Raw genomic sequence first — 12,659 nt, forward strand, 5'->3', positions numbered from 1 at the left:
TGGAGGCAACCGGGATCAGCCTGGGGCCAGCATGAGCCGGAGGGAGGGAAATCTGGGTAAGGGGCTGAAGGGCCGGATCTCGAGCGCCGAGGGGAGCAGGGGTCAGAAGGGCTGGAAGCTGGGGTCTGGGTCCCCGCCACCCCTAGGTCCGGGAAGGGAGCGGCCTGGGCGGGGGAGAGCAGGGCCCCGGTGTCAGGTAACGAGCGGGTGAGTTGTGCGTCAGCTGTGGGAAGGGGCAAGCGCCAGAGTTTAGAGGAGGCCTGGGGCTGTGACTTCAGGGACTTGGGCTCAGGAGGTAGATTACCGGTTCGAGTACACCCTGGGGGAGAATTGGGGTCGTGGCTGGGGCAGGACGCCGGGACCCTATCTGAGTACCGGGAAAGAAGCAGAGCTGGGAGCCAGAAGGAGGGGTAAAGTTAGGGGCGGAAGTCTTTGGGCCACAGGGGTGGTAAGTGACAACAGGAGACGAAAGTCGAGGCTGTTAAGGATAGGGACCCGCGGGGCAAACTCTAGCGAGGGGCGGGTCGGGAGTTGCCGGGCTAGGACTACAGTCCCCAGCATGCCCTGGGCACGCGCGCTAGGCGTCTCGGGAAATGTACTCTTCTTCCCGGGGCGCCACCCTCTAACTTGTGCTGGTTAAGGCCGGTTGCTGATTCATTGAAACTGTACGGTGCCCAGCCCACGGTTTTGCATAGAAGGACCATCAGGGAAGAAATGGCACTTCAGTATCCCAATCTGTAAAATGGGCTTAAAGGCTTGTTTCAGTTTTAAGTTCTGTGCTTCGATGATGCTGAATTCCACCAACAATCACTGAGGTACAGAGATACGTGAGCCCTGCCCTCAAAGGGCTCCCATGCTGAGGCAGATTCTCACAGATAAAAGAAATATTAAAAGAACCGCCTTGGAAGTATGAACAAATGGCCTTAAGTAGAAGGAAGAAGTTAATTTAAAGGAGGAGTGAATCTGGAGGCTGCACTGAGGAGGCAGTATTTGAATTTGGCTTTAATAGGATTTTAACCATGATTTTGGGACAGGGAACACATTTCAGGAGAACAACCGTTTGGCAAATGTCTGGTGCCCTATTTTCCCTCAGTTGGAATGGGACAGAACCTGCCTGGCTTAAAAGGTGGAGAATTCAGAGTGGAGCTTCCGGGTTCAGGAAGAGCCAGCCTGGAAGAAGTGGTCAAGAAGCAAGGGGTTGGGGTGCCCTCATTCCTCCCCCCCTTTTCCCACCAGAGGACCCCCAGGCTGACTCCTCAATCTCACCCCTTCCCCACTTGGAGTCCAAGATCCAACAGACACACAGCCTTGCCCGCCTCCTCACCAAATATGCTGAGCAGCTGCTCCAGGAATATGTGAGTGGGGTTCGGGTGTGGGTACCAGGGGCCTGGGGAATGGGGAAGTACATACAGATCAAGGGGTCCTTGACCACCCATTTTCTCAATCTCACTTCACAGCTGCAGAAATTGGGGCTCCCAAGAGGGGTTAGTAACTGGCCCCTGGCCACACAGCAAATTGGAGGAGGACCCTGTCTGTGCCCCAAATGCCCCTCCACTAGCCTCAGCATGGAGGCTCCCTCCTTGGTACTTTAAGACAGAAGGAACCTGAGAGAGTGAAGAGAACTCTGGTCTGGGAGTCAGGAAACCTATGTTCTTAGGCTCTGTGTGATCTTGTCATCTCACCTCCATGAGCTTGGGACTCCCCAGTTGTAAAAGGAGGCAGTTAAGGGAATTCCCTGGAGGTCCAGTGATTAGGATTTGGGCGCTTTCACTGCCAGAGCCTGCGTTCAATCCCTGGTCGGGGAACTAAGATCCCGGCAGGACCAAAAAAAATAAAAAAGGAGGCAGTTGAATAAGATGAGCTGTGAACTCTTCTACCTGTGTTATGCAGAGAAGCTAAGAAAGGGTTTCAATCTAGGGGTAAAAATGCCATCCCAAGAGGACACTTTTACAGAGGAGAAGGATCTGCCAAAATCTTTGGTTGGCCAGAGGACACTGACAAAGGAAACTAGATAGTTCCCCAAAATACTCTGATGTAGTGGAGGGAGGGTATAGTTTTGAATCAGATAGACTGTAGCCCTGCCAACTTGTTGTGACCATGGGCAGTACTAATAACATTAAACATAATAATTTAATAATTATGACAGCAATAGTAAGATAATAAAGCTAGCTTTGTAGTCCTACCAACTTTGGTTCAAATTCCAGCTTCTGCCCCTTCCTAGATGGATGACCTAGGATAAGTCAGTCCCAATATCCTCATTTACAAGACCATGATCATCATCATCACACCTATTATTGGGAAGATTAGGAATAGTGTGTTTAAAGCAGCACAGTGCCTGAACCAGAAGCAAAATGTTAGGAAAGGATAAATGGTATTGTTATAGCATCTTTACAAATTACAAATCACCTTTATCTTTTCATTTGTTCATTCAATTCACATGACAGTTATTCATTGAGCCCCTGGCTGTGTGTCAAGCAGGTGCAGAAGTGGGGAAGAATGGGGGGAGGGAGTGAAACAAACTCGGTCCCTGCACTATCTTCTGTGATTCTCAAGAGGTCCGTGGTAGGCAGGCAGGACAGGGAACTGTTCCCCCATCTTACAGAGGAGACCACTGAGGCTCAGAGAAGGAAACGGTTTTGCACTGAATGGCACAGCTAGTAAGTGGTGGAGACAGGATTTGAAGCTGGGTCTGTCGGATAGCATTAATAAAAGAGCTAACGTTTTTTGTGCCCTTCCAATGAGTCAGGACCTGCCTTAAGCATTTTAACAGACTCATAACTACCTTATGAAGTTGATATGGTTATTATCTCCATTGAGGAGATGAGGAAACAAAGCAGTGGTGTAAAGCGCACGGTGGTTTTTGTTGTTTTGTATTATCTCAAACACAGCCTCTCTGTTGGCCGGAGTGTGTCATTTACGAGATGGGGACACTGAGGACCCAGGAGAGGGGTGGAGGGCTGAGTTCCGGGCGGAGGAGCCGCCCTGACTGCCGCGTCTCCGCAGGTGCAGCACCAGGGAGACCCCTTCGGGCTGCCTGGCTTCTCGCCCCCGCGGCTGCCGGTGGCCGATCTGAGCGCCCCGGCCCCGGGCCACGCGGGCCTGCCGGTGCCCGAGCGCCTGCGGCTGGACGAGGCGGCGCTAGCCGCGCTGCCACCGCTGCTGGACGTCGTGCGCCGCCGCCAGGCCGAGCTGAACCCGCGCGCGCTGCGCCTGCTGCGGCGCCTGGAGGACGCGGCGCGCCAGGCGCGGGCCCTGGGCGCCGCCGTGGAGGCCGTGCTGGCCGCTCTGGGCGCCGAGACCCGCGGGCCCCGACCGGAGCCCGCCGCCGCCGCCATTGCCGCGGCCACTGTCACTGCGGGCGTCTTCCCGGCCAAGGTGCTGGGGCTCCGCGTGTGCGGCCTCTACCGCGAGTGGGTGAGCCGCACCGAGGCCGACCTAGGCCAGCTGGCGCCCGGGGGCCCGGCCTAAGAGCGGGGCACGCGCCGCAGCTCGCGGTCCCCTCCTGGGCCGTCTCCCCCTCTCCATCCCTCTCCATCTCCAGCAGCGTCTCTGTGTTCTCCGACTGTCTCCATCTCTCTATTTGCTTTGTACACTCTCGATCTCTTTTTCTCCCTGGGGCCTCCTTGTCTCCGTCTGTGACTTCCCATGTCTATCACTTCCTTGCTTTCCCCCTCTTCTTCTCCATCGCTTGGGCCTGCCTCGCTGAGGATCTCTGTCTCCCCTTCTCCCCATCTCTTGCCTCCTCTTGGCCCCATGTGAGCATGTGTACATCTGCGCCTCATCTCAAGGGGACACCTGGCACTCTGTTTCCCTCTGTCCTTCTCTCCGTCCTTTCCTGGCCAGGGACATGTCTGCTGACCCTGTGGTGGGTGGGCTCCTCCAGACAAATTTCAGCCACCTTCCCCCAGGGTCACTCCACCTGCTGCTCTCCCCCTCCCACATCCCACCCTTTGCGGCCCTGCCTCCTCTGCCTTTGATGTCCTTTCCCTTCTTCCCCTCCCTCTGCCCTATCCCTCCCTGTACCTTCCCTTCCCCCCAAGTTAGGTCTACTGGAGAGAAAAAAAAAATCACCCCTTAAAAAGAGTTTTATTTACGAGAATAAGTTAATTTTTTGTAAATAAAATGTTTAAAAATAAAAAGAACACTAAAGTTACCAGTATATATAGTTGTTGAAAATGGGGAGACACCTTTAAGGAGAATAAGGTCCTTGGGTTACAAACTGGTTCCCCCAGACATCCCCAAAAGCCACAGTATAAATAGGAGATTCATGAGAGCCCCAGGCCAGGGATGCCATCTCTCAGCCCAGAACAGGAAGTGGATGTGTCCTGAGCAGGAAACAGATGTGACACAAACCCTTAGTTTTTCAAGAATCAGACGTCCATTGAATAAGAAGTGAAGCCCCTTAAGATGGGAAGTTGGAACAGTGGCCGTAGTCGGAGAGGTAGACTAGGGGAGGAAATGAGCGCCAGCAAGAAGGGAGGCCTAGTTGCTCAGAAAGTCCATATCTTCATACAGGAAGTGAGGTAGACAGAGACAAGAAGGCAGCCCCTGGACCTCCCCGAAATTACAGGAGGGAGAAGGTCTCAGGGAGAGCCCAGGAAGGAGACCAACTGTACTGCCCCGTGGAGTGGGAAGTGAAGCCACTTCAAAGAGATACTTTTTTCCACCCAGGAGGTGAGCAACCAGTACCACTGGACTGGTAATCCATAAAATGATATCCATAGAGTCCCACCCAGATCTGGAAGGGAGGCCATAGGACCTAGGCAGGAAGGCCCAGGCAGTGGCGACTTGAGGCCTGGTTACCAGGAAATTTTCCCAAATACATGGTACACAAGCCCTGTCTCCTAGACAAGATGTGTCTCCTTTCTAGCCAAGAAGCAAGGCAGAAAATAGTCCGTTGTGAAAGGGGAAGTGTTGCAGCCTCTGACGGGAAGTTCCACCTCCTCTACCCAGGGTATTTGGCCTTGAGCAGAGCCAAGTCCCTCACAGCTCGGTCAGTCCAATGGCCATATTCCTGGGTTACTACATAACCTCGACATTTCCTCTCGAAGGCCCAGGCCCCTAAGGGGACAAGCCCGAGAGTGTCCTCTTCTGGGGGGATAGGCAGGCCCAGGGCAGTCATGATGGCAGCCATGTTGCCCAGTAGGCCTTGGGCCCTGAGTGTTGCAGCCCCTAGCTGAGCCAGAAGGATGGGACTGCCAGGGTTCAGGTCACTCTGGTCATCCCCCACGAGCTGGAGGTGCTGGGTCAAGGCCAGGAAGGCCCCCTGGGCACAGCTCAGACGCTCCCTATCATTCAGCACATGCCAGGTCTTGAAGGAGACGGCGGCAGGAGGCAGGCTGCTGAGCTGGAGCTCTGGCGCTGAGAAGCCAGGATCACTAAAGGGGCTGCCTTGGCACTGGAGCTGCATGAGGGACAGAGACGGGAGTGAGGAGGCCAAAAGGCTGCCCTGGGTCTCCCCTGACTTCACATCTGCCTTCCATGAGACTGGCATCTTCCCAGGGGGAGTTGACATTCCCTGCCTCTCAGGGAGTTGGTGAAATGTTCTAGCACAGAGCCCAGGCTCTGTTAGGTTCCAGTTTGGCCTCCTTCACGTACAAGTTGTGCAACTTTGAATCACAGCTTCAGTAATTCCCATGTGTCACTATTATGGTGAAGATAAGTAATATATTGGGCTGGCCAGAAAGTTAGTTCGGTTAATGAATACATTGTTCAATAAAGTTCTTGGTGAAAATGAAAGATGTGTCTTTTCTTTTTTTTTCTTTTTTTTTTTTTTGCGGTACGCGGGCCTCTCACTGTTGTGGCCCAAAAGATGTGTCTTTTATTTTTACTCAAAACTGAACAAACTATGGGGCTTCCCTGGTGGCGCAGTGGTTGAGAGTCCGCCTGCTGATGCAGGGAACATGGGTTCGTGCCCCAGTCCAGGAAGATCCCACATGCCGCGGAGCGGCTGGGCCTGTGAGCCATGGCCGTTGAGCCTGTGCGTCCGGAGCCTGTGCTCCGCAACGGGAGAGGCCACAACAGTGAGAGGCCCACGTACCGCAAAAAAAAAAAAAAAAAAAAAACCTGAACGAACTAGTTGGCCAATGCAACGTATAAAGCACTTAGCACAGCATCTGGCATACAATAAGGGCATTAATATTGTTCACGAACTACATATTAGAATCATGAACACTATGACTATGCTACTTATTGCAATATTTTCAATATAAATATATTATTGACAACGTATAATAGTTACAGCCCTATTTCCTTTTTATTCACAGCATTTAGTGGTTTATGTTTGTTCATTTTATTATAATCATTAATAAATAATTATTAATATTATTAAATTTAGCTGAGTGACTTCTCCATTAAAGTTCTCGCCTCCACAAACCTAGGCCCACAGAATTTTAATGCACACTGATAAATCCCCTAATTGAGAGATCATCTGGTCCTACATCCCCATCTTACACGTGGGGAAACTGAGGCTCAGGGTACCCAAAGCTACCCAGGGTTTGGTGGATATGAGACTAGAAACTAGATTAAGTAACTTCATGTGGACCTAGATTATAACACAGCAGAAGAGTCACAAACCCCAGGGCCTCCAGGGACCAGGCAGATCATGTCACTTGGGGAAGAGGGCAGGACTAAGAGGGGGGTGGGGGTGGCAGGAGGCCAATAGGATCCCTGTGCCTGTTTTTGACAGGTACTCATACACAGAATCTGAACAAGCATTGCATGGCCTAAACAAAACATCTGTGGGTCAGACCCAATCAGGAGGCTGCCAGTTTGAACTTCTAGACCTGAGGTTTTGTGACCTCAGGCAAATTATTCCCCTTCTCTAAAACTCAGTATTCCTTATCTGTAAAATGGGTTATAAATCCACCTCTCAGAACTATTTGAGGAGTCAATAAGATAATGAAGCTAAGGACTTCCCCAGTGGTGCAGTGGTTGAGAATCCGCCTGCCAGTGCTGGGAACATGGGTTCAAGCCCTGGTCCGGGAAGACCCCACATGCCGTGGAGCAACTAAGCCCATGTGCCACAACTACTGAAGCCCATGCGTCTAGAGCCCATGCTCTGCAGCAAGAGGAGCCACCACGATGAGAAGCCTATGCACTGCAACGAAGAGTAGCCCCCGCTCGCTGCAACTAGAGAAAGCCTGCGTGCAGCAACGAAGACCCAACGCAGCCAAAAATAAATAAATAAATAAATATTTTAAAAAGATAATAAGGCTAGACTTCCCAGCATGGCTTAGGCTCAAGCAAGCACGGGGCAGGCTTCCCTGGTGATGTAGTGGTTAAGAATCCACCTGCCAATGCAGGGGACACGGGCTCGAGCCCTGGTCCAGGAAGATCTCACATGCTGTGGAGCAACTAAGCCCGTGAGCCACAACTACTGAACCTGAGCTCTAGAGCCTGTGCTCTGCAACAAGAGAAGCCACCGCAATGAGAAGCCCGCGCACCGCAACAAAGAGCAGCCCCCAATTGCCACAACTAGAGAAAGCCCGTGCACAGCAACGAAGACCCAATGCAGCCAAAAATAAATAAATAAATTTATCAAAAAAAAAGAAAAAGAGAAAGCACGGGGCATGAGGTAGTTGTGGAAAGAATCATGATTCCCCCTAAAGCCTTTCCCTCTATGTGCTTCCTTTGAATCTTCTAACAGTCCTGAGAGGTCAGCCAAGGCAGGATCACCAGCCCATTTGGTGGATGAGGAAGCTAAGACTGGGAGAGAAGGAATGACTTGCCCAAGGTCAGCCAGCCATCAGTGACAACGTTCCTGGGAGTATGTCTCTAGATGGCAGAGTCCCTATACCCTTGGACCCGCGGAGGAGCCTTCCTCTGCCCTTGCTCTGCTTCCCCTACCCAGAGCTGGGCCGGGAGGGTGGCGCCCTTCTCCCCTCATTCCCTGCTCGTGCCGTATCACTCACATAAGTCTGCAGCAGTGTTGAAGTATTCTTCTGCATGTAGAGTGCCAGGCTGTAGGCTTGACTGATGGGCTCAGCTGGGGAGATGGGGGCTCCCAGACTGAGGGGTGGCAGCAGCAGGGTCAGCAGGCAGAGGGCGGCTGGCAGGAGAAATCAGAGGTCAGCACCTCGCCTGCCAATTCATTCATTCATCATAACAGTTCCTTAAGTGGGTACAGCCCTTGTGGCCTACAATGATCTTGTGTATCCAAGTCAGGGCAGAACCATCCTTTAAGCCCATTATTTCCAGCCCAGAATATCCCCCTGAACTCCAGACTCATGTATTCAACTTCCCACTTGACATTTTCCCTTGGATATTAATAAGCTTCTCAAAGTCAAAATATCCAATGCTCAAAAGAAAAAAAAAAATCCAATGCTCAGCTCAAGATGCCCTCTTCCCCTTCCTCTCCCAGCCTTCCCCACTCAGGGAAGAGCACGTCCATTCTCCCAGGTGCTCAGGTCAAAACCATGGGGTCCTTTTAGACGCCTCATTCTCTCCTCTTATGTTCAACCCACAGTAAATCCTGTTGGCTCTGTCCTTAAAAGGTGGCCAAGAGGTCTGTTGTTTTTTTTTTCCGTCCACACTGTGCAGCCTGCGGGATCTCAGTTTCCCAACCAGGGATTGAACCTGGGCTCCGGAGTGAAAGCCTGAAATCCTAACCACTAGGCCACCAGGGAACTCCCTCGGTCTGTCTGTGTTTCTTGATCTGAGCACTTATGACAAGGATACCTTGACTTTGTGAAAATTCATTGAGCTGTATACTTAGGACTTGTGCACACTTCCCTGCACGTATTCGTTATTTTCAATAAAAAATTTTAAAAGATGAAAAGAAGTATCTAGAAGCGAACTACCTCTCTCTCTGCTAGTGTCTCTGTCTCCACCCTTGCCTCCCTCCGCCACCCCGCAACTCTCCAACTCCAGCTAGATCCCTCCTCTGCCCAAACCTTCCTGTGGCTCCCACCTAACACAGTGAAAGCCAGAGTCCTCCGTGTGGGCTACAGGCCTGGCCCCTCTTTTCTGCAGCGCCCCATGCAGGCTTTGCCTTGCTGGGTCCTGCCGTGAGCACCCCACAACCCTACCCAAGGCTGCTCCTTCTCGTCCTTCAGGCCTCAACTCAAAAGCCCCTCCGTCTCCCTGATGTGTAGTCTTCAGAGACTTCTGCTGTTTACAGATCCCTCATTGATTTATTTGTCTACTTGCTTGTTGCTGTCTCTCCCCCTGGAATGTTGGCTCCAGGAAAGAAGAAACCTCACCTGCTTCATTCACTGCTGGTTCCCCAGCACCTAGTGCAGAGCTTGATAAATATATAGTTTTTTAAATAAATTTATTCATTTTATTTATTTATCTTTGGCTGTGTTGGATCTTCATTGCTACGCGTGGGCTTTTTCTCTAGTTGCGGCGAGTGGGGGGCTACTCTTCTTTGCAGTGTGCAGGTTTCTCATCGAGGTGGCTTCTCTTGTTGGGCAGCATGGGCTCTAGGCATGTGGGCTTCAGTAGTTGTGGCACGCGGACTCAGTAGTTGTGGCTCGCGGGCTCTAGAGTGCAGGCTCAGTAGTTGTGGCACACGGGCTCAGTTGCTCCGCGGCATGTGGGATCTTCCCGGACCAGGGCTCGAACCCGTGTCCCCTGCATTGGCAGGCGGACTCTCAACCACTGCACCACCAAGGAAGCCCCCATAAATATTTTTTGAATGAATGGATGCTGCCGTGAACATCCTTATCCCAGCCTCTTGGGGAACTGCTGAAAGTGGAAATATCTGGATTGGAGGGTGTATTTATTTTAAATTTGAGTAAATCCTGCCAAATTGGCTTCTCAAGGGTTGGGCCCAGTTGTCCCCACCAACAGTGTGAGGATCAGAGAGGAGGGCAATTCCCTAAGGTCACCAGCTATGATGGAGACGAGAGACAAACCAGGGTGGCCTCCTTGGCTTCCCTGTCTACATTCCTGAATTCCCAGAAATTCAGAACTTAAGGGAAGGCCTGAAGGTGAAGGCCCATTCATTCATTCAACAAACTTTTTGCCTGTTTCTTTACTGCCATGTCCCCAAATGCTTAGAATACTACCTAGCGCCTAACAGGCACTTGGTAAATATTTCTTGAATGAATGAATGACGAATGAAGTCCTCTGTGTTTAAGGATTTGGAGGTTCGCAACAGATGTAAAATAGCCAGGCACCTGAGTCAGACGGGCCAGAGGGCCGGGTGGTACCCGCTCCCGTCCTGGCCTCGGGACCTTGGCGCCCTCCCTCACTCACGCGGCAGGTGATAGCTCATGTTCTCTCCTTGGCTCCTTCGTCTCTGCAGTCTCCGGGTGGTTCTGGGGCATCTTTCCTCCCACCCTTCGGGTGGCTTTATACCTGGGGTTGAGCCCTAGGGCCGCCCATGAGGGAGGGAAGGAGTCAGAAGCCCTGGGCACAGGGAATATGTAGGGAAGGGAACACTGAGGTGACACCCTCGTCCCCTACAGCCCCCAAACTCGACCTTAAACCCCGGTTGCTGGGAGAAAGGGGGCCAGGCGGGGAAGGGATTATCGGGGGACAAAGGGGCTGCCCTGCTCCCTGCTGCTTTGCACGTCCAGGGATCCAGTTTCCTGTGAGGAGGAGGCCCCTGTTCCGCCCCACGGGGACCCAGGCATTGGGCCCTGGCTGCTGAGGAGTTTGGAAAAGGGACAGGAGGTTGACATGTCAGCAACATCACCCACACCCAGGTGTACCTTTAGACACAGGAGCATGTGCACGTCTACACACGGGTTAGCAAGTGGGCACACACCAGACATGTGCACACACCTTCATACGTTTATTCAGTCAAGGATGTATTGACCGCAACTGTGTGCTTGTCCCTGTTCCAGATGCTGGGATAGAGCAGGGAGCAAGCCAGACACAAATCCCTTCCCTCTGGAGCTGACACTCTAGAGGACATGCCTACACCCGTGTTAGACCACATACCCCGCCAGGGAGAGCCAGACACAGGACTGCGCACGCGTCCACACAGACGCCTATGAACACACAACCGTACCCAGACACCCCACCAGAGGCGCATGCTCGGAGCAGACACATATACATATGGCGTGTACACACACCATGGCCACGCGTATGCACACACACACACGTGTGCAGCTGGAGGTCAGGAGTCCTGAGATTTAGCCGTGTCTCAGCCTCTGCTATCCTGGGAGATCTTGGGTCAGTGGCTGCCCTCTGCCCAGGTAAAGCACACAGGGACACACAGACATATACCTGAGGCCCTCCCCTCCCCCACCCCACCCCCGCCCGGGGAAGCCTTGTGGCAGAGAGGGAGGGCAGAGAGACAGGTCCGGGGTCCTGGTCCTTCTCCAGAGCTTTCCCAGTCTCTCCATAAAGGAGATTCACTTCTCAGCCTCTGTCTACCCGCCGAGTCAGAAAATGGTGGGTCAGACGCCCACCCTGCTTCCACCCAGTTTCAGGGCTGAAATACTGCTCTACCTTTCTCCCCCATTGGGGCTGGTGTGGAGGGAGAAGGTCCATATGCTTCCTGCTAAGGCAGGAGCTACATCTGTTCATTCATTCACCCATGTACACATTCAGTCAGCAGTTATCGATGGAGCCCCTGCTGTGTGCGGGCACCGGGGTGAATAATAAGGGGCACACAGTCCAGTGGTCCCCTGACAACAAACATGTGAACTCATAAACAAACAAAATTTCCTAAAGCTACAAGGTGCTGAGAGGAAGCCAAAACAGGTTGACGTGATTAGCTGGGGGTAGAGGAGACTTAGATAAGGAGACTGAGGCCCAGAGAGGGGCAGCTACTTACCTGGAGTCACACAGCAAGGCCAGGACAGATTCTAGACACCTGCCCCCCAGCTTGGGACTGGATCTGGGGTATCCCCAATCGGAACTGTGAGCTGAAGGAGGGAAGAGGTTGAGGGAAAGATGGGTTCTGAGGTGGGGGATCCTAAATTGTGTCTCTGAGCCTGGGGGCTGCCAAGGCCGCCAGGCAGGGCCTGTGCTGGGCAGGTGGTGATGTCAAGGGATTAGACTAGGCCCATTGAGTGGGTGCAGTGAGGCATGGGCCAGGCCAGGTAGTGGAGGAGGGAGGAGGGGAAGAGGGAGGCAGACACCCGATCTGATGCTATGCACAGGTGGGCAGTGTACGTGGGGCCGAATCTCACCCCAGAGGGCAGGCTCACCCTCACCCCCCCCTCCTATTCCTCTTGGGGACTTCACTTTCTCTCTCTCTGGACACCCAGGGCACCCAGGTGCCCTTCACAGCTGGAGGAATGGGCCCCCATCCCAGGCCCAGCTCCATTTGTCCAAGGCGTTTGATCAGATGTCATTAGCTCTGCCACCTGTCCTGCCCCACCTCCCAGCCCACGTGTCTCCATCTCTGTTTTGGTCTCACCAGAAGCTGATGCCTGGGAAATACTAGCAAATTAAGAGTCAGCAGACTTGGGTGCAAATCCTCCCTTTGTCCATCACTAGCTTGGGCGAGTTACTTAAACTCACTGAGCTTCAGTTTGTTTCCTCATCTGGAAACTGGAAAAATCATTCCCACCTCCCAGGCTCTCACTGACTCAAGTGCCTTGACCCCTGCTATGAGGCCCCTCCCAGTCCCCTCAAGGGTTGCCCCAATGGTACATAATGCCTCCAACCAATGACAAAAGCCTCCATGCCCCACCATCCCATGCTTAGAGCCCAGTCCCCACCAGCCACACTAATGCTCCCAAGAGATCTGTCCC

At 52.8% G+C, this 12,659-nt stretch overlaps 2 protein-coding genes across 3 annotated transcripts; one reads left to right on the top strand and one right to left on the bottom strand.

Moving 5' to 3' along the window:
- CTF1 (cardiotrophin 1) lies at window positions 1–4,150 on the top strand. 2 transcript variants are annotated; one of them, XM_060032106.1, is made up of 3 exons: window positions 1–56; window positions 1,237–1,355; window positions 3,004–4,150. In XM_060032106.1, the coding sequence occupies exons 1-3, from the start codon at window positions 32–34 to the stop codon at window positions 3,466–3,468; spliced, it is 609 nt and encodes a 202-aa protein (XP_059888089.1). In that variant the 5' UTR covers window positions 1–31; the 3' UTR covers window positions 3,469–4,150. The 2 variants fall into 2 exon arrangements, with proteins under 2 accessions (XP_059888089.1, XP_059888088.1); XM_060032105.1 differs by lacking the exon at window positions 1–56 and having other exon boundaries at window positions 1,020–1,355.
- Window positions 4,151–4,945: 795 nt separating this feature from the next.
- LOC132437689 (cardiotrophin-2-like) lies at window positions 4,946–8,063 on the bottom strand (the record flags this gene model as incomplete). The annotated part of the gene is made up of 2 exons (XM_060031016.1): window positions 4,946–5,404; window positions 7,914–8,063. Coding segments are annotated over 2 exons (609 nt in total), but the record flags the coding sequence as incomplete, so codon positions are not given.
- Window positions 8,064–12,659: the final 4,596 nt, after the last annotated feature.

This window comes from Delphinus delphis, chromosome 15, assembly GCF_949987515.2.
Source record: "Delphinus delphis chromosome 15, mDelDel1.2, whole genome shotgun sequence".
In the NCBI taxonomy this organism is placed as follows: domain Eukaryota; kingdom Metazoa; phylum Chordata; class Mammalia; order Artiodactyla; family Delphinidae; genus Delphinus; species Delphinus delphis.

Bases quoted from the DNA above. Each gene is read 5' to 3' on its own strand.
- CTF1 (XM_060032105.1), top strand. From the start codon at position 1,020: ATGATTTTGGGACAGGGAACACATTTCAGGAGAACAACCGTTTGGCAA. The intron at 1,356-3,003 runs GTGAGTGGGGTT...GCGTCTCCGCAG, and splicing joins AGCAGCTGCTCCAGGAATAT to GTGCAGCACCAGGGAGACCC.